The 22,313-nt window shown below is 39.7% G+C and overlaps 1 protein-coding gene across 1 annotated transcript in view; it reads right to left on the bottom strand.

The window, feature by feature from the left end:
• The window catches only part of SPTLC2 (serine palmitoyltransferase long chain base subunit 2), a 76,410-nt gene that overhangs the window by 6,443 nt on the left and 47,654 nt on the right, over positions 1 to 22,313 (bottom strand). Inside the window, exons 10-11 of the mRNA XM_066321983.1 lie at positions 6,787 to 6,922; positions 4,711 to 4,840 (exon numbers count right to left, since the gene is read on the bottom strand). Coding sequence (XP_066178080.1) covers positions 4,711 to 4,840; positions 6,787 to 6,922 — 266 coding nt within the window. The remainder of the gene's footprint in view (positions 1 to 4,710; positions 4,841 to 6,786; positions 6,923 to 22,313) is intronic.

Raw genomic sequence — 22,313 nt, 5'->3', positions numbered from 1 at the left:
GAGCTTTGACTCCTTCTTATATATCATGCAGTTTGAAAACAAGCTGGGTTATCAAACCTGATCTACCGTATTTTTTAAATTGCAAAATAGCAAAGACAAACTACGATAGTGAGCTAACAAGTTCTATAGGTGCATCTGTTATATCTACATTTGGTTAATTTGCATTGTCCATATACAACTAGAGATGAAAGCTATGTGTCATAAACAACATGGCACAGGATATCTTTGCCAGACAATCTAAGGAAAGAAAAATAAAGAGTTATTCTGGGTAGGACCCCAAACATCTTCTCCTTGGAAAGCAAATCCCACTGAGGTTGCCACAAAGGCTGCACTCAAGCAACTCATGACCCAGAACACTGCTACTGAATTAGCACAGCCTTTCACCATTTTGACCTGAACTCCCATATTATGAAGTTTACCAGAGATCAAACATCTGCTTGCGTAAGAAATGAGGGAAGTCCCAGCTCAGTTAATCATACTTCCATTATGTCGCAATCTTCGATAAGACATTGGTCCACACACAGTAGAGTCTGTTAAAAGCCAAATCCTAAATTTCATTTCTCTACAGAACACTCCTAGAGCGAAGTACAAAATAAATCAGTTGCTGCAGACAAATCTGTGATAGCACGTGATGCTAGTTATTTTATACAGGCAAGTGACAAAAATTAATTCAGAAGACCACTTCCAAGTCCAATGTGATATTTTGAATTCAAAGGGTGGCATTCTTCACTGCCTTGAATTGTAAAATTATGGAGATAGGTACATTCAACATTGCTTCAGAATGTCATTAATTCAACACTAATGCTCCAATCTGGGTCAAATGCTTGTCTCTTGAGGACAGTTGGCTGATGGGGGTTAATAGCTCTACATGTTTTTTCTTCCTAGATGGATAGTTCAAGTTTTTGTTTCTTTAAACAATGGCCCTTCATGCTTGTTGTATCTGGCAGCAAAACCCTCTGCACTCCAAGATCTAGGGGAATGACAAACCCAGGAGTTGGACCTCGGTAAAAACAAAACAAAACAAAAGTATGGGCACAGTCTGCCAGAGCTTTAAGTAAAGATCCCATATGGAAGCAATTTAAAGCCGAATTTCTGTTGAAAGAGTATGTTAACTGTTATTCTTGAATGCAGATTTAGGATTTTATTAATTTAAAACAAAAAGGGCCATGTGACCAGCAAAGACTACAAAGGAAATGGCATTGGTGTACTCTGACTTTAGGAGAGTGTAATATATTTTTCATCACCGAAAAGAAAGCACAGCCCACAGCGATGCAGGTTATGAGGAACTTCACTCTGATCCTAAGCCAAATATTTTTAGGCAAGGAAGTTTTATTTACATAAAACAGTTAAAATTTTAACTAAGAACTGTTCTTCATCATGTGGGTGTATTTAACAAGAACAAGGAAGCATTACAAATATCACTATTTGCAAGACAAGCTTCTCTTCCCTATGCTTCAAACCTGGATAAGTTTTGTTTAAAAAAATACCACAAGAGCTTGTGTATCCATGAATACACAGATGGGACAACAAGTCAGTGAAGTGAAGAAGTTGTCTGCCAGTTCTCCCCAAGTCCATTCACTTTAGTTCTTCCCTCTCCTGGATATTGTTGCCATAGTTAGCAGAGGGATTAGACCTGAGGTCTGCCTTAATGATTAGCTGCCTGAAATCGATCCCTTTTCACTGCATCACAAGAAAACACATCACAAAGTCACTGACACAAAGACTTGCTCCTTATTAACTCCTCTTGCCAGTGTTCTGGGTTCTGAGCATGCAGCTATTTTGAACCATAAAGGGGGTTATGCTAACTTGGAAAAAAGCCTCTACATACTGAGCTAAATCAGGATTTCTTCATTCACTTCAAAATTCACACCTCATTTTGCTCTGGATTAATTTTCTTAGCAGACAAGCTCTAATATATTGTACATGCATTTCCTCAACTCAGTACATTTAACACTTACAGAGGTACTCTAGCAATGAGTCTTATGTTAAATGCACAAAATTTGAAACATTTTTTGGAAAATGCAGGAAAAATTGACAGGAAAAGAGGTTTTTAAAGCATAATAATAAAAGTTACAGATAGACTTTGAAAGAGGACAAATGTGGTACTTATACAGACCCTACAAAAGCAGCTTATTGTGGCAAAGGCCCCAGCTAGTCACTGAAAGAGAAGACCAAGAACCCAACCAATATAAAATTCCACGATTGCTCAGGTACTGCCTGCACATCAAGTTTGTACAATTTCAATTGTAGCTCAATTTATAGCAATATGATTTCAGAGACTTCAGTTTTCTTTATTTTCCTTCCTCCCATCTCTTATCCATTCATCCCCACTCCATGCTCACCTGTTCAGAAGTTACAGCTCCCTCATTTGTGTCAATGAACTCTGGGCTATTAACACACTCTGAGCCAAGTCTGATACTATTTCTTTTATACAGGGGAAAGGAAGCAAAGGAGACAGTCTGCTCTGAACATACTAGTTCAAAACCTTTCTTTGGAACAGACACAACTAAACTGAGATAATTAAGGGAAGAGTAGCAGGACATGTAGCTGGGAAGGAATTCCTTAAGCAGCCTGTTGTTGGAGTGTTATGTTGTAGAATCTCTCACAAGGTGGAAACAAGTCAGGAGCAGCAAGTACAGCACTGCAGACACACAGCAGCTTGATACTACTCAGTGACACTACAGATACATTATGAAACTGCTCACACCATGCACTGCCTTACTAATTTTTTTAACAGAAATTACATTTAAAAAGTGTGTAATTTTAAGCTGTTGATTTTTATGTAAGCAGTCAAGTGTGAAAAGGTTGAGTCTATTTTTTTTTTTACAAGACAGTAGTAAATATCTGTTACTATTTGCTGTTCATATACTGAAGTGTTACTGACCATATTTGGACACTGGGAATGATCTCCCCTTCCTAACAGTGACTACTCCCAACCACATTGTCCACAAAATGTTCAAAAATAGTTTCAAGATTATTTTTTTCTCCACAATCTTCTCAAGATAAAGGCAAGGCTTTTCAACCTGCAGTTCCTTACACTTTTTTGCCCTTCTTCAAGAAGAAGGTGACATTTGCTGTCTTCCAGTCCTCAGGAGCCTCCCCCACCACCACGAATTCTTCCTCCAAAGGATAATCAAGAGTGGCCTTGCAGTGATTGCCAACTCCCTCAATGCTTGTGGATGCAGCTCATCAGGTCCCATGGACTTGTGCGTGTTGATTTTATTTAAATGTTCCCTTATTGGAGCCTCCTTCACACCAAGAGTAAGTCTTGTCTTTGCTTTTCCACCATACTTTTCCACTAACCTCATGGTCTCAGGATTCCTGAGAGTCACCAGTAGTCTGAGACAACAAAGGCACTGAGTACCCTTGGCTCTTGCACATATTTCTCACCTGATTCCCTGTGACATTCAGCAGCAGTCCTCCACATTTTCTCTACTCTTTCTTTTGCTGCTAATGCCCCATAAAAGCTCTGCTTGCTGCATTTGATGTCCTTTGACAGACTGAGTTCCAGGTGGGCTTTGGTTTTCCTGACACCATCCCTGAATGCTCAAGACTGTGTCTCTATTCTTCCTTGGTCACCTGTCCATGTTTGCACCTCTTATACATTTTCATGATATATTTTTGTTGGTTTGTTCATCCATGCAGGCTCCCTGCCACATTCATTCTCCTTTAAGTCAAGATAGATGACTCTTTCAGGGAAGGAGTGAGGAGCAAAAATCAATTAGCTCTCCTGGACACTTCTGCTCTTTGAGACTGTCTGTATCCTACAGGATTCTTTCAAGTAGGTTTCTGAATAGGACAGAGTCTACTCTCATGAAGTCCAAATTCATGACTCAACTTAGTTTGTATTCTGAATCACAGACCCTCAAAGTGGGGAAAAAAAATGCAATGCAGAACTTTGGCAGCGCCTAAAACAGCCCATGTACATGTGTCCATCAAAAAAGATTCTTCAGAAGACTCAAAGTCTAATTAGCTATCACACCAAGACATACTAAGAACACATAAGAATACCAAGACATACTAAGAATAGTCAGGCTTATTCATATAATCCTCTTTTGACTCTGTTAAGAGAGTAACCACCATCCTTACTGAAGGCAGCATCTCCTAACTGTGATGCAGGTCTCCTGTGAAGGGACCTCCATTCCCTCTGCAAGTGCCTGTAAGAGCAAGCAAAGCACTGCACATGGTACAGACTCACTAGGACAGATTCATTTAAAATACAGTGCTCTGAAGCTTTAAACAAGAACAGGAATAGCAATCTCTGGAAAAAAAAAATTCTCACTAATAATCATGCACTTGCTTTTGAGAGGAATATAAATGTTTTGGAGGTTCTCAGGCCCTTTTTTTTTTTTTTTCTTTTTTTCTTACCGTTAACATCTAAGGTTAGAAGATGCAAAATGTTTCCTTCTAACCAATTCAATGCAACATATAGCCTTTAAAGAGGGTAAAAAGCTTTGTCTCACAGGAATGAGACTGTCTCCTTTAAAAACAGGACCAGGAAAGTCCTGAGACCTTACTCTAAGCAGCCATTCCACACTGTAGAAGAAAGGAAAGAGATGGAGTCACTGCCAGCTCTATTGCAACGGCCTTTGAAGATTAGGTTTAACTACGTCGAGTACCAAACACTGAACCAGTGTACAAAACCCAGACAGCTGTTGTATCTGTTTATTAGCAGGCATGAGCAGAAGGAAGACAAGATGAGAGACTTACTGTATCAAGCATCTCTTTGGTATGAGCTGCAGACAAACAGAATCTGGCTCTGGACTCGATGATGGGGGTGGCAGGGAAGCCCACAACCACAACACCGATGTTCCGCTTCAGCATCTCACGCCCAAACGCACTGCCAGAGAGAACGAGACTGTCACAATTATTGGGGGCAAAGCAGGAGCAGGAAGGACTCAGTATGGTGACCCATACAGGCCTTTGTTGTGGCAAGGCTGTCAGACCACAGTTTGGAGCTTCCAGTGGTTTTTTTTTTTAAGGCAGAAATGGCTGCTCACAAAAGCCTTTTTTAAATTCAGTCCCAAGGTGGTCCTTCTCAAAAGGTTTCAGTGTATTAAGTTCTAACAAAGATGAAAGATTATATGTAGCAGACTGGTCTTTTAGCCCGCTGTCTCTAAATGGATTTGTAACCTAAGCTTGGAAATCTTTCCAATAGGAAAAAGTGATTTTGGCACAGTAGTTTGACTATACAAGGAATTCCTCATACTGCAATGATCAAAGTGGATGTTTCTGCAATTTCAAGATGTTTTGTTTTCATGAATTTAATTTGATTGAAGTACATTATTGCATCACAGAATGTACATCATATCCATAATTTATAAGTATCACAGGAACCATTGAATTACCACAGTAAATTTGGATCATTTACTGATACCTAATATTTTTAAGGAAAGCGCAAAAATATCAGACAACTGTCACACACTATTTTCATTCAACAAAACAAATTCTTAAGGAGATTAAAGAAAGTAGTGGCTGTGACATACAATAAGAAGCACCAAGATCTCAATCAGATCTGTAATGGCAGTGCAGTCGGGGCTGTTTCTACAGGCCACAGGAAATGGTTAATCCTTTTTGAACTGATCTTCTTGTGAGAAGTAGCAATGAACTTAAGAGGTTTATAAGGACATATAAAAATAACATTCTTCTACTAGATCTTTAAATTTTCTGCCACAGCTATTTTACTTATAAACGGTGCATCCTGATACACTTCATTTTGTATCCATGTAGTACTCTCAAACTCTTTTAAAAACAGGCTACAAGGGACAAAGAAAGGATCAAGTAAACCAAATGCAGATCATCACAGCCAGCTCTCATCAGAGCTCTCTGTTCTTGCTCATTTTGAGTAAGGTACTGAACCAACTGCTCAGCTAATAAATATTTCCATGAACACTTTCAAGGAAAAGATTTTATTGACTAGAGAAGCTGGGCAGTGGAAACAGTCACCTCTGTGCACTGGATGTGTACTCTGAAGTGCCCATAAAGGCTTTTTAAAATTTTGTTACACTAAGAAGGGTGGACCCTGCAGGACTGAAGCCTGAGCTAGTCAAGCACTGGAGATGTTCAGTACAACTTAAGATGAAATTATGTTTTCCAAATCTGAGAGTGTTGATTGAGCACTGCATTGTACAGACCCTGAAAAGTGGCAATCAAAGACAAGTTGTCCTTGAAATCAGGTTTTTATGTTCAAAAAATTTTCAATATATACTTTATATATATTTTAGCCTTAATTATCCACACAGCACCCCACAAACTGGCAAGCATTTACAAACCTATGTGCTACAGCTGTTTTAATATTTACAATACCAATACTTGAGTGACCTCTTAAAAACTTGGGATTCACTAAATACATTATGTCTTGCCTCGCTGCTTTTCCTTTTCTAATTTTCAAAGCGTGTCAATGAAAATGTTGCCTCTTTCTGATCCAGGAGCTAGTTAAAAGACTTCTTCCAGTGACTTTTAATGTTAATGTCCATTAAATTCCAGCTCCTCTTTGGGACATTTATACACTTCACATATAAATATAATGGAAACACACAACCCAACCCTTAAAACATGACACACAGGGGCAAAACTGCATCCTGGAAATGCTTCCTTGATGCCCCAAGCTACAAGCCTCGACTTTCTCAAGATCCCTTATAGAAGTTTCCATATTTTATAAGACTCAGTAATGATCACAAAAGCAAAAATCAAATTAATCTATTCCTATATTTAGAAAACTCCTAATACTCTTACACCAACCTAGCGTTAAAGAATATGGGTAAAAAGTTCTGCTGGCAAACATACCCAATTTTTGCTGGCATATACAGCATCAGAGGCACAACAGGGGAATCTTCATTTCCATAGATGATAAAGCCCATCTCTTTCAGTCGTCTCCTGAAATATCTCGTGTTCTCTGCCAGCTGCTGCACACGTGCTCTCCCTAGAAAAGAATTTGAAAGTGAGGCTGAACTCAATTGTCATAAGTCACATCTATAACTGCAACACAAGACCTCAAACTTGTACTAAAGTACAAGACATTAATGTCCTGCCTGTGCTTATGGAAGTATTAAAAATAAATGTAAATCGGGATTTGCAGTTTCTTCTCCTTCATGTAACCAAGATAAATGATGCATTTTCTGACAATTCTGAATGGACCACTACATGCACAACTATCAGTCCAAGCACTGCCTAGTTTTTCCATACCAGGTTTTCTTTCAATCAGGAGGTACCTGGCAAAAAAACCAGAAGCAGTTACCTGCTTTTAAACAAGATTCAAAGTTTTCCCAGAATTCACTAGTAACTGCATCTTGAAGAAGAGTTTGCTTACACTTTTTGAATAATTAATTTTTTTGAAAACCTATTGAATCAGCTTGTGTTGTTTACCATGTTTTACCTTGCTTGCCTGCATTATTGTAAATTACTTCTTTCCTCTTCAGATCTCTTAGCTGGACTATCACGTGGCTGCTCCCTAACCTTTTTCAGTTAAAATGAGCTGGGTTTAAATTAAACCGATTACTTCTGATAATCCAGCTCACTTCACTTAAATGGCAGCAGCTAATTTATCATGTATTCATCCATTTCCGTAGGGATTCTTTGATATTTGTCAAAATTAGTACACAGGACATTAGACACCAAGTAAAATTTAAGTATCTCAGATGTTCAGATATATGTATAGAACAACCTGTTTATCAGTTTATTAAATTCTAGTGGACTATTTTCCTGTATTACCAAGAAAAAGGTTCACATCATCTCACTTAAGTAGATCATAATAAATTTCTGATCAACTAATACTCTAATGTACTTAAGAGATTAAGCACTATGCCATGGATGAGACTACAATAAGTAACACTTAACTTACTTGTCTCTGGTCCACGAAGTATATTTCTGGATAATTGATTACCCAAACAGGTGATTCATAAACCATTAAATGTACAGCATGCAGATCTATGCCACACAGTGAAGGTGGCTGCTAGACACTAATTGTCCTCCTTTAAAGTTGCAGATGACATAAGGTGATTAACTAACAGGAATGCCAGGTCTCAAAACAAATATCCAACACCCACACAACTCTGCTCCAGGCCAGAACAAATGTAATTTTAAGAACCTATATAGTATTTGTTGCCAAGAGTGTCAGACATTCCACCCACAACCAGACAAACAAAAGCAAAATCCCATCAAAGTCATAGCATAAGTAAAAAAGGTGAAACCTGTTAAGTTTGCAAAACTTGGCTTATCATTAGTGGGTGGAAGCTGGTATTTTTAATAGCACTGAATGCCACTTAAGACATCTCTTTGTCTCCATTAACAGGATTATTTTTCGATCTTTTCTCCCCCAGTTTCCCTAGAAGCTTAATTCCTCTTCCCCAAAAAGCAGTAAGATTTCAGTAAAACACAAAGGCTTCTTTAACTTAATGAAACTAAATTTTTAATTTATTCACATCAGATCAGATCCTCTGCTGCAGACCCAGCTTTCACATATCTTTTCAGACCAATTATTTGGTTATTTTAAATAACCCAGACTGTAAAATGAAGTTGAAAAGAAGAAATGAACTCAATAAAATTAAAAGAACCAGGCTTACTGCAAGATACTAAAAATAGCGAGCCAAAAGCCACTACTTGCATTTCTAATACTGAGGCAATCAATGAACAAACAAGTGCCCACAGCAAACTACATGCAGAAAAAAAGCTGACAAAGCTGCATCTGCACATCTCCTACAGAGAAACGCACCAATTTCTGATATGTCAGGTCAGTGATGTATAATTGCATCAAAATACAAATCAGATTTTACTAGTATGGAGTAGTAAGGTAACATACACAGCTGCTGTGATCAGCCCCTCACCCAGGACAAGGAAAGCAGCCTTTGCCATCCATACATCTTCTCTATGTTCCCATAAAGCATGGAGTTTACATTGCTGAAGCGGAAGGAATTTCATCACCTTTATGGTTTTCCCCTCTATACATTCACACCCCTTTCCATGTTGTTGGGAGCCTTCCAGACTAAAGATTAAAGAGCAATCTTAATTTGTAGTTAGCAACCACTTCAGTTTTCCCCAAACACCTACCAATAAAAACAGTTAATGATTTTAGATTTATCCTTATAGATTGAAGAATGCTTTGCAATGTAAACTAGTCTCAAGAACAAGTCTTTCAGTTCTCCACAGACATGTAATCACCCACTAAAAGCAAGTGACAGATTTGGGAGATGTTGCCTTCTTCAGGTTTGTGGGTCTCAAAAGTCTATCACCTTTTACTTCATGCCAGAGCCATCAAGTAATTTAATGAAATAATTACTTCTTTAAAAACTCGTGGCTACAATAATATTACCAAGAACTTGAAAATATATTCGGTGGCATCCCTACACAATGGCTCACTACCCATCACATGTCATTACCATCTGAAGAGAACTGTAGTTGTGGTGAAGCAAAGCACCAGGAATCAAACAAAAACTGAGCGCAGGTTTCTTGTCCTCTGCTTGCCTTTCTCCCTGCATTCTGTGCAAGTACTCTTCTCTGCACTTCAACATGTTTAGTCTCCTATTCCACTATAAAATCCTACACTTGGAAGCGTGATTCCACGTGCTAATTGAATAGGGTTTGCAATATTATGAACAAGCATATATCCAGTGTTATAGTAAAGCCCCATTGCTGCACACTGGTGTAGCAGGCTGTTAACTGCTAGCACAGTTCCTCCATGTTTTCTGGGGCCACAAAGACAAACTAAGCTGTGCTGGAAACAGCAGTGAGTAGCTATCATTGCTAATCCCACTCACAACCCAAACAGTGCTTGAGCACTCAAATAGGACTTCTACATTCCCTCCCACCCCAAGCATCTCCTGAAGGTTAGAGCTTTGTCCACAACTGCTCAACTGTAGGCCTAGAAAAATTGACAGGACTGCATAAATTTTCCAGCAATGGGCTTTTTTGGCACTATGCAGCTGCATTTTTAAGACCACGCAAAAAAATGCCAGATCAGACAGCACCCTGCCAATTGCTCTTGCATAGAAGTTGTGCAATGATTCTGGTAACATCCTTTCATCTAGGAAACTGGAATGTTATGACCTTCAGCAAAGCAAGGAAAAGGAGAAGAAAGCGATGATTACTGGAACTGAGTTCTTCAGAAGGTTAAAAAAACTAGAACTGTTTATCAGATCAACTCATCTCAAGTCCCTCATGGGTCCTGTTAATGGCTTAAACTAGCTACTGACTGAGCAACATTGAAATTAGAAGATAACTAATAACTTTTCCTGTGCTACTATACCCTTTTGCAAGTTTACTGCAGTCATATCAAGACTGCTCTTACAATTTCATAAAACACTTCCTTGCTTGTAGTAGCCTGGGCATCATTTGGTCTGAAGTACACATATATGTCCTAAAGAACATGATGCCATTGTTTCAGAAGTAAAGGTCACACGTCACCTAAAGGGGAGAAACACTCCCCTATCACAAATATACAACATAAGCAATATTCTTTAAAAAATGCAGCTAGTATGTACCTGAAAAAAAGAAATTCCAACACCTAGACAAAGTACTCCATCATGAATCTGAAAGCACGTGAAATACATATTCCTTACAACCACTGGAAGTAAATTAGTGTCTTTGCCAGAACAGGTTCCCACAGGATAAAACAATGACCCTGAGATTAGTTCACATGATTAGAGCATGGTGCCAGTAATGCCATGGTTGTGGGTCCAACACCTGTATGGCATATTCATGTCAGAGCTGGACTTCACAATCCTTGTGGGTCCCTTCCAACTCAGGATATACAGTCACTCTGTGAAAAATACTTCATCAATTGTGAAGGTGTTTGCTTTAGAGGACATAATACTCAGAAAGGCAGAAGTTATAATGAAAACAGGAAGCAGAGTAGACAGTTACTGAATGCTTTCTTCACATCAATCTTCACTGACATGACCAGTCCTCAGGAATCTCTGACCCAGAAAACCAGGAAGAGTAGAGTATTGTAAACATGACTCTCCCCCAGTGAATGAGGATTGGGTTAGAAAACACCTAGGAAGATTTGACATCCACAAGTCCATGGGCCCTGACAAGATGCATCCACAACTGCAGAGACCTGGTGGAAATCACAGCAAGGCAGCACGTGATCATCTTTGAAAGGTCCTGATGATCAGGAGAGGGGCCTGAGAACTAGAAGAAAGCAAATGTTGCCCCAGTCTTCAAAAAGGCAAGAAGGAGGCTACCGGCCAGTCAGCTTCACCTCAATCCCAGGAAAGGTGAGGAAGCACCTCATTCTGGAGATCATCTCTATCCACATGGATGACAAGAAGGTGATCAGGAGTAGTCAGCATGGATTCACTAAAGATAAATCATGTTTGATGAACCTGATTGGCCTCTATGATGAATCAACTACCTGGATGGAGGAGGGGAGAGAATGGACATTGTCTACCTACACTTCAACGAGTCTTTTGACACTATCTCTCACAATATCCTCACAGGCAAATTCTGGAAGTATGGCAGATCCCAGAGGGTTGAATTAAGTGGCACAAGGTGCAGTTTCATACCTGTCATTAGTGGTGTCCCTAAAAGTCCAGTACTGGGCACAGTATTGTTTAACTCATTCATCAATGACTTGGATGGAAGAGAAGTTCAACTCCTCAGCAAGTTCACTGATGACATGAAGCTGGGAGGAGTGGCCAATACCACAGAGGGCTGTGGAGTCCCTCACAAACACCTCAACAGTTTGGAGAGATGGACAGAGAAGAACAATCTGAAATTCAATGAAGGCAAATGCAGGGTCCTGCATCTGAGGAAGAATAACCCCATGCACTGGTACAGGCTGGGGGCCAACTTGCTGGGAAGCAGCTCTGTAGAGAAGGACGAGGGGATGCTGGTGGACAACAAGTTGCTGTCCATGAGCCAGCAGTGTGCTTTTCCTCGCAGCCAAGAAGGCCAATGGTGTCCTGGGGTGCATAAGAGCATTGCCAGAAGGTAAAAGGAGGTGATCCTGCCCCTCAACTCAGCCCTCGTGAGGCCACAGTTGGAGTGCTGTGCTCAGTTCCACCTGACTATGAGGAAGAAATTCTTTATTTTTCAAGATGTAGATGACTGAGCACTGTAACAAATTACCCAGTGAAGTTGTGGAGTCTCCCTCACTGGAGATACTACAGAAATGCCTGGATACAATCCTGTGCAAAGTGCTCTAGGCTGACTCTGCTTGAGCAGGAAGGTTTCATGAAATGACCCATCCTGATCCCTTCCTTACCCATTCTGTCTGTACACGCACTCAGAGCTGCCATAATCTCCATAAGCATTTAGTTGGCCAAGTACCTTATTTTAGTTAGCTTGGTTTTTATTGATCTTACTTATTTTTAGTTCTAAGAAAGACAGAAACTTGTTTAGTTCTGGAAAAGCATTTGTCCAAGGAAGAGAAAAGTTTTATTATACTCCCTGGATTGTGGCAATCAGGAGAAGAGAAGACAAGAAACCTGCCCAGGTAAGCAGTGCTACAAAATTCACAGCCCTCCTAGTAAAGTATATCTGCGGAGGTCATGCTAACATTGGTAAAGTTGTGGTATTTGGCAGGGTAAACTGTTTGCCAGATAAATCCCTTCCTCGACTTGAATAAGCTCTACTAAGATGAATGATTCTGCCACAAATTAAGGATGGCACAACTATCCGTAGTTTATATAATGTTTCTTGCCTCCAACACCTGGCAAGAATTCATAAGATGGGACCAGCGTGAAAAACAGGGGGAAGTGAATTACAACAGAGACTGAAAGCTAAAAAATACTTTTCCACAATGAATGAATAGAGTATTTTCATCGTTAAGGTGCCTTATGGATCTGATATTAACTTGATATAATCTTCTTACAGTGATTTAAAACATCTTTAATATGCACCTGACAATCTTGTTAACAAAACTTATTTCTTGTTAGACACATTCTGAGTCTATAGCACAGAGGCCGTGTGCTACTGTCAGACTACATCTTCACAAGTTCTTACAGAATTCTTACAAATCTCTGCTAATAATAAATGTTTTAACTTCCTTGATCACATAATGAAAACTGAACCTGAAGGTGTTTGATTGTGTTACAGCATGAGCTGTTATTGAGGGACTGAGTAATTAGGCCAATAAATATGTATCACAAGTGGAATGCTTCTGCATGTACTGAATTCCAGTCTATTTGTGTCATGAGGGTTTTTTTATTCTACATTTTTCATTTCATCATAAAACAAATATGTTAGTTTTCAATCAGTATGTAAGGCAAAGGAATGAAATTCCTTAGTTTAGCCCCCCTTTTCATGTTGACAAAGTAAATAGCTTAAATTAAGGCTGCAATATTAAAACTCTAGTGTTGAGCATCTACAAGATTGGCAATGAAAGACTATAGAGTAACTTCATCATAGCTGCCTAATGTGAACTGGTATTTGTTGACCAACAAGAACTTCTCCATACAACTTTCAGTTTCACTGATTAGGAGTCATTTTTCAAAATGTCATACTATTTTTTTCCTTGAAGTCTTTGCAAGAACTAATTAGAAATGTAAAGCTTCCTTTATATTGCAGTATCTTTGTTTTAGATCCAGGAGGCAGTGATCCTTAGTGTGACAAGCAGATAAAATCCTGCCTGTGTGTGGCTTTGCCTATCTGAAGTTGGTTTGCCCCTCTGAGTTCAGTGTCAGAGGGTAGTCTTTCTGTGCATAATGCAACATGCTTTTTATTTCTCAAGAAGCCGTGCTGATGAAGTGTTGTGCTGTTTAGAACAGATTTGTGATTGCTCGCCAATTACTGCATAGAGATCAAGGCGGGGGGAAGAAAGCAAGTACATCCTGTTTGAACTGAACTTTCTTTTGTGTCCAATACCATCTATGATAGCTTATTTATCAACCTTAATAGATGACAGGAATGTTATAAATACTAGATTTTTGTGAGAGTAACTTCCACAAATTCTTGGGGTTGTTTGTTCTTTGTAGAGATGATTTTTTTTAACACAGAACTAAGTCGTCACACTCACATTAGCTCTAAGAACTGTCTTCCTTTTTTTTTTTTTTTTCCAAAGGCTATGTTCATCTTGGCCTTGCAAAAATTTTTAATTACTGAGCAACTGTTTATTTATTAAACTGACTTTTGCAAATCTGGGTTGTATGAGAACCCATAAATACCTGGACTGTTAGTTTAAGCATTAGCTTTATGAGATAGTGAGGCTAAACACAGGTGACTTTCTCTGTTGATGTGTGTCATTGGTAAACCCATTGCAAAAGGTGGAATGTGCAACTCCCTTTTTATCCTGCTGATAATTATAGTCAATACCAACTCAATTTCTACTTCAAGAAGAAATGTGCTTAAATACCTCTCATATAATAACAGAATCACACACTGGGTAAGGTTGGAAGGGTCCAGAGTGGGTCATTTGGTCCAACCATCCTGCTCAAGCAGGGTTACTCTAGAACACTTTGCACAGGATTGTATCCAGACATTTCTTTAATATCTGGGCCCCTCAGTTTAGGCAGGATGTTGAGATGGTCAAATGCATTCAGAGGAAGGCAACAAGGCTGGCAAAGGGTCTGGAACATAAGCCCTATGAAGAGCAGCTGAGGGAGCTGGGGTTGTTAAGCCTAGAAAAAAGGAGGCTCAGGGGAGACTTTATCAGTCTCTACAATTACCTGAAAGGTGGCTGTAGCCAGGTGTGGCTGTGTGTGTGCCCCTTCTCCCAGCCAACCAGAGAGGACAGAATCTTAAGCCTCCCCAAGGGGAAGTTTAGGTTAGACGTCAGAAAAAAATTCTTCACTGAAGAGTGAGTGGGCACTGGTGGTGGAGTCACCATCCCTGAATATTTAAAAAACAGCTGGACATGACACTCAGTGTCATGGTTTAGTTGATGGGAGGTGTTAGGTTAGGTCATAGGTTGGACTTGATCATCTCAAAGGTCTTTTCCATCCTAGTTAATTCTGGGATAGCTGGTGAGGGAGACTCCACAAGCTCTCTGGGCAATCTGTTACAGTGCTCCATCATCTGCATCCAGAAAAAGAATGAATTTCTTCCCTATATTCAGGCAGAATTTCCTGTGCATCAGTTTCTGCCCATTGCCCTTCACTGTGTTTCTTGGCACTACCAAGAAAAGCCTGGATCCTTTCTCTTGGCACCCTCCCTTCAGATACTTGTGTACACTGACAAGGTTCCTTCAATGTTTCCTTGGAAGAGGGATGCTCCAGAGCCTTAATCATCTTTGTTGCACTCCACTGGACTTGTTCCAGGAGCTCCACGTCTCTCTTGGACTGAGGAGCCCAGAACTGGACACAGCAATCCAACTGCGGCCTCACCAGGGCTGAGTAGAGGGGCAGGATCATCTCCTTTGACCTGCTGGAAATGCTCTTCTTATGCACCCCAGGGCACCGTTGGCCTCCTTGGCTGCAAGGAAGGGCACACTGCTGGCTCACAGGCATCCCCTCATCCTTCTCCACAGAGCTGCTTCCCAGCAAGTCAGCCTTGACAGAAAGCAGCATGCATATGGTGTGAAAGGAGATCAAAGCAGCAGATCTCAACCTATTTTTTCAGGAAATAATGCTGAAAGGCATTTTACAGTTTAAGCATTAATGCTGACAGATAGTTGTTCAGAACAAAAAGAGCTTGGGGAAAGGGTAGGTTCTGTAGCATCCACCATTGCTCCCAAACTATATGACAAGTATAACCCAATTTTACAGAAATCCTGGACCATGTAAGACCATTACTACAATTTTTAGCAGACATGTATACAATTAAAAGCCCTCCACCACAGAAAACAAACCAACCAATCCACTTGAGTGGCACAGTAAACAGTGTAATGCCATTGTGTCCTGTTTCTCCAAACAGATGATGGCTACATACAACCTACACAGCAAGGATATGGACCAGGCTGCAGTACTCTGTGGTAGCTTTTGTTGAGAGCACCAGCATCAATGACAGAGAAAATAAAGCACTGTATCATCAACACGGATAGTGCTTTTTCTCCACATACCTTGCTATCAATGGGCCAAACAAAAGAAAATAAGAGAAAATTTCTACTTCAAAAAGCCTGTATTTTCAGACATTGGGAAGTGCTTAAATCAAATTAAACTGGAACGAAAACTTGGTTACATATATCATTCTCTAAAAGTTTGTTTCTTCCAGTCAAGAGTGATGCTATTATACAATCAAGCTTGTAAATTTTTCCACATTAAAACCTCCTTGTTTTTGCAAAGGCTTATACTTTCATTCTGTTTATTATTCCTACATTTCCATCTTTTGGTTGGCTGTTTCAGTCAAAGACATAATTCAGCATATTCTGTTTTGGAAACAAGCATTTTTCAAATCTCAACCAGGAATTCAATATTCTTCTGCTGATTTAACAGATTCTCCACTAAGCTTTCAGAAGCTAAGTTGCCTCCCAAGGGTTTATGAAGATCTTTTGCAATGTTAACATAATAAGTCAAGTTGTTTTCTGGACATTATACTTGTAAATACCTCAAAATTTAAAAAAAGCCCCAACACCACCCCCAATGTCTTTTTTTTTTTTTTTTTTTTTTTTTGAGAAGACATAAAAGCACTACTAGCCTTTTACTGCCATGAATGTGTTTTTCATAGAAGATATAGAAAACTCTCCTCTTGAAGGCTTCTCCTGAAAAGCACAAGTCAAGCATGACTTCTAATAATATTTGCACAATGAAAAAAAAGAGCAAAATATTTTTGGATTTGCCAGCTCCCAGAAAGGACAAGAACAACTTATGAATATCTGACTGGAAGCAAGGGTCAGACTGGAAACAAAGTAGTACCTATTAGGGGCTACAGTGAGTAACCTAAAACCAGAGAAAGGAGAGTGAGATTTTTAAACCAAAAAAGAACACTAAACAAAATTCCACTTCAACAGCGACTAAATGCCAAAACCTTTACCTTTTAAGGAAAAGTTGCACTAAGAGTGCAGTACAACGTTGTTAAAAATGCTGTAACGGATATCTAAGGGCCAAGTGTGTGCTGATTTTAAGACCCTTGTAACATCATCTGTCAGAAAGCAGACTCATGACACAAACTCACACCCCAAGGCAGAAAGAGGGATCAAGAGTATTTCACCTGCACAACTCACCCAAAGGCATCGCTCACCTACACAGTAAGGGAGAGCTGACCTCCTACAGCAGCTTACTCTGTCAGCCTAAAAAAAGTGATTTACAACAGCTCATAAACAAGATGGAGGTATAAAGCAAAGTGTTGCTGGGTTCTTTGGAGAGGTTACTCCATAAAAGATAATCAATTAAATTTTATTATACATTACCTATAGATTTCTTATCTTTCAGAATACTTTTCCTATGTCACTGTTTAAGTTCCAGCTACAAGGGGACTCCACATGTTTCAGTCTGGTTCCTCCAAGTTTGCTTATGTGAACACTGCATCACCGCCAACGTTTGCAGTAAGAATTTTACATCCTCCCCTTCAGATGTCATCTGCAGATTTTCATTATAGATCTTCAGAAAAGTATTATATACAAGTACACAGTGTAACCTGAGAGTGCACAGAGCTATATTAAAATGTATGGGCCAGAATACTGCATTCCCCCAGTTTTACATTAGAAAGAACCAGCTCACATCAGCAAACACCAAGAGAACCTCCAAGCACAATGAGAAACCTAAAGAAAGCAATTAGAATGATTCCTTTATTTAGTGCTATTATATTGCTGTTTAACAGCTCAAACTGCAGTATTCAGCAAACCAGTCTGAAGACAGAATCAACTCACTGGGTTTTTTCTCAGGACTGATGGGGAACCCAGGTTTAAAGCAAATGTGGGCATGGAAAGAGTCTTTGGGCTGTGTGTGTCAAGCCCGAGGTGGCCAGAAGGGCCGGGCACTGTCCACCAGAGGCCAGCGCTGCACCCCACGAGTCCCCAGCTCCTGCTCACAGCCTGTGCTCCCCACAGAAGGGCTGCACTGGCCATGCTTAATTCACCCAGGAGACACTAAGGGGACAGCTGAGTCCAGTTATTTATTCTTCTGACACACTTGCATGCTTCCCGAGTTCACCACTCAGGACAGAAACTACAAATAACACGGGGGGAGAAGACCAGTTTAAGAGTCAGCGCACTTGAAAGCGCGGACGAGGAAATCAAAAGACGGCTGTGAGCTCATGTTCATTCGCCATATGGCAGCAGCATAAGCAACAAATTTATTTTAGGAGAAGCAGTGAAGGGCTTGGCTCGTGACCATTCTGTGTTAACCCCATAAGTGTGGCTTTTAACAGCACTGTATGCAGGGGATTTGCCTGGATTATGTGGGTACTCAGGATGGAGCCACTACAGAGGTGATGGTAAAAATGCTCAGTGCTTTAAAGGAGAGAGGAAAAGAGGTAAATCTGATTTTAAATATTGGCAGTGGTAAAGCCAAAGAGAATCAGAAATGGAAAAAGGAGAAAAGGAAAATTATGGCTGGTGTTCTTGGCATTAAAATGTCTCAGACAAACAAAATTTATGGTAATATTAAGTATCCATCATTGCATTTGCTATCAAACTAAATAGTTCCAGTGGAGTCTTAAGGCCTGCCAAAAAACAGCTGGGTGCATGTACTGTATATTCACTGAGTTTATATATACTGGTGAGATTGAAGCCTTTGGCATATTCTAGAGCCCAGAGGAGTATTTTTATATTTGCACTTTCTGATTTTGTTTGCAACTACCAGCTGCATTTAGAGAACTCCAAGGCAGCCTGCTCTCCCCATGAACTTCATCATAAAAAGATGCAGCTCTCACCAAGAACAGATCATGTTGCTTGATGTGACTGGAAAGACACAATCTGTTAGAATCACAGAACAATTTGGGTTGGAAGGAACCTTAAAGATTATCTAGTTCCAACACTGCTGCCATAAGCAGGGACACCTAACACTAGACCAGGTTGCTCAGAGTCACATCCAGCCTGTCCTGGAATGATTCCAGGGACGGGGCATCCATTTCTCTGAGAAGCCTGAGCCTGTGTTCCACCAGCCTTCCAAAAAAAATATTCTTCCTTATATCTAATCTGAATTTACCTTCTTTTAGTTTAAAACCATTACCTCTTGTCCTATTGCAACAAGTCCTACCAAAATGTTTGTCCCTATCTTTCCCATAAGCTCCCTTTAGCTACAGAAAGATCACATTAGAGGCACCTTGCCAGAGGATCCTACTAATTGTTCAAAATAGCACATGTTTCACAGTTTGTTATTCTGTTAATAAAATATCTGTGTTGGTGACCACAAAAGAACTTGAAGGATCTGGCTGCATATCTACTTCAAATATCACAGTAGTAGCATAGTCCAACCTTGCTGCAGCCAATAAAACAGTATCTGTAAGCCTGATTTCTCTATACTGCCCTGCTCTCTGTATCATTTAAACTTCTCTAGAGCAGTATTAATATGTGTACGGCAGTGAGCACAACACTCTTAGCTCATGTCAAAGGTCCTGCAGTATGAGGACACAAAGATGATACAAAATGATACTGTAATAAAATCAGCTAAAATGGCTGCTCCTCTGTGCACAGCCATGATAGTATTATAATTATTTGATTAGTCATCTTTTGCCTCAAACAGCAGGTTTCATCAAGTGAGCAGAAAGACTTTGAAATAAGATACATGTGCTAAGGAGACCAGCATGAATAAACATTAAGGAGCTAGTAAAGGCAGTATTAAAACCAATTGATTTAAACTGAGCCAATGTTTATCCAACTACAGGAGTCAGCTTTTCTACAGCAAAAATATCATTTATAAGATTCTGAAAATTCAAGCTTTAAAGAGAAAGAGATTAAACCAGTAGAATTCTACTGATCCTACAGAAAAAAAAATAAGAAGGGTTACCAGTTCATCCTGCCCCAAATCTGGCCAGCCTTGGCTCCTAAAAAAAGTATACACCAAACATTTGGTAGTAGCTGAGAATACATAAAATGAGCAAGTACCATTGTAAATGTTGATATGTGAAATTTAGAAATTATTAATCCATACTCATTAAAGTGGAAGGAAAATTACTTCTTGATAACCAATTCTTTAATTATCTTGTATGCATGTAGGTTTAATCTTCTGGGTGCACATACATCATTAGTAATCTACTATTTCTATACTTTTTGCCTTTGTAGTTGGCACAATTGTTTATCAACCTGCATCTCCCCGCATGTGATTGAGACAAGGCCAATGTTCAGCCTTTTATGTGTCCTTTACAGTCTCTTAACTACAGAACTCAGTAACCTACTAAGGACTCAGAGGAAAGTCAAGTGTTAAGAAAAGTAAATCTAAAAATCAGGATAGAAGACTCCAATCAGTCCCTGTCATTACAATTAGTCAACAATGGGTCCAAGTCTTTAAAACATATATGAACAGAGGGCTACTTTATCAAATGTACCATCACAATCATATACTGCACCAGTGGCAGTGATTTTGATGAAGCCACAGCTGAAATGTAAGATTGATGGACCTGCAGGTATCTGAAAGACATTTTTAAGTTATTTTGGGCTATGTTAGAATATTTTAGCAGAGCATGCTTCCACTAGAGAAGACTTCTGTAACCAATCCTAATAGTTCATGGAGTGACTGCAGTCTTCTGATAAACTGAAGCCTTTAACAAGACTTGATTGCTCTCTATTATTGGAAGTTTCAGTCCTGAATGACAAAGCTTAAATAAACTGAAAATCCAAGATTTGGATGAAAGTCAATCATTAGGAGAAAAAACTAAAAAAATCCCTAAAAGCTGTCATTCCTTCACAGCAAGATCACCAAAACAGTAATCCTCAGAGACGGGAGGAGAAACTGACTGTGACCCTTATGAGGTGTGTGAGTATAGGAGGAACGAAAATTGGAATTTGCCTTAGAGAAGTTTTTTATTGAAGGAAACACCTTTATGGGACTGCTTTGGTACTTCAGGACTACAGGGTGACTGATTGGAGAAAATGGCTTCTCAAAGACCTCAGTGGTGAAGGCAGATGCAAGAAACCTATCTAAACAATGGGTAAATTTGAAAGACAGTAATCAAACAGCTGCTCCAGAACTGCTGAGCAAGGGACAGATAAGTGCTTGTACATGGCACAAAACAGCCTACTTGGCAACATGAGAATGCCCCCTTGGGTTTTGCCTGCTTACCAATTAGAACATCCTCTGTAAGTGTGACAGTGTTCTACACGTGGGCATCATTCAATGCCAGAGGTTCCAAATGCTTTGATATCTCCTGATGTGACTTTGCTCAACCAGATCTGAGAGTATGTAATATATATGGGGTCTGCCCAAGAAACGAGATGCTAGAATTATCCTCTCTGGCCAGGTCTAGTAGGATGGGCTAACTGACACATTGTATTGGCTTGTCAAAGACCATCAGAAGGAATCTCATCAGAGATTCAGCTTCTCTGACCATAGGTTGGAGCTGGCCATGAACAAACATAAATCACCTCTGAAGCATCAGGAACTGTTATCATTACGAGGGTCAATACAATGAGGTCATTGTAGTATGCATCTTGCACAGACAATGACTCTGGAAACATCTACTCTGCACCTTTCCTATGGCACTGAAAAAGGCTTTAGTGGAATGCAAAAGAAGCTCTGCAGATTAATTATTCTCTGCGTAAAAATATAAATTGTCCCAAGTAGTTAAATGAGCTACTACTGACATGGAAGGTATCACTTTCACATTTCACAAATTCTTTAGGTTGGAATAGATGTCTTGAAATCAGTCAGTCCAACCTGCCTGCTCAAGCACGACTGCCTAGAGGAGGTTGCCCAGAACTGTGTCTATTTGGGGTTTTGACTGTCTTCACAGATGAAGACTCTACAACCTCCATGAGCAGTGTGCTCCAATGCCTGAGAACCCTCAGAGTCTGAGTTTTCAGAAACTCTTTCTCTCTTTGGTAAACCCTAAAATTACCAAAGACTTACAATTTACTAGGTGCAGAAAACATTGCACACATGAATTAATACACACTACAATCATATACATTTAGTTCTACCTTGTACTTTAAGCTGTCTTCCACAATAGAGGATAAAATTTCAAGTCTGTTAGTTTGAGAGACTAATAATAATGAGCACTTTGTAACTTTTGCTCATCCACAAACTGTGCACAGCAGACATGAGGCATTAGCCTAAATAGCTTGAAGCTGCTGAGGCATTTTGCCCACAAAGGTGAAGGTCTAAGCTGCCAAACCCCAGAATAATACACATCCGCTTCTTATGTACCCTGGCAGCCAAACAGTGAGTCAAACTTGCCAGGGCACTTTGCTCATTATACATAGAATTCTTGACTGAATTTTAGTTACGACTCAACGTAGCTTCAGAGTTATTTTAACCTGTGGCCAATCCCCACAGCCATGTCCAAACTGCCTAGCCACAGAAATAACAAGCATAGCAATGCCAGGTTCAAAGTGTTTCCTCTTT

Source organism: Sylvia atricapilla, chromosome 6, assembly GCF_009819655.1.
Source record: "Sylvia atricapilla isolate bSylAtr1 chromosome 6, bSylAtr1.pri, whole genome shotgun sequence".
NCBI classification, from domain to species: Eukaryota; Metazoa; Chordata; class Aves; order Passeriformes; family Sylviidae; genus Sylvia; species Sylvia atricapilla.
The sequence above is the reverse complement of the archived record's forward strand: the minus strand, read 5'-3'. Positions and strand labels throughout refer to the sequence as shown.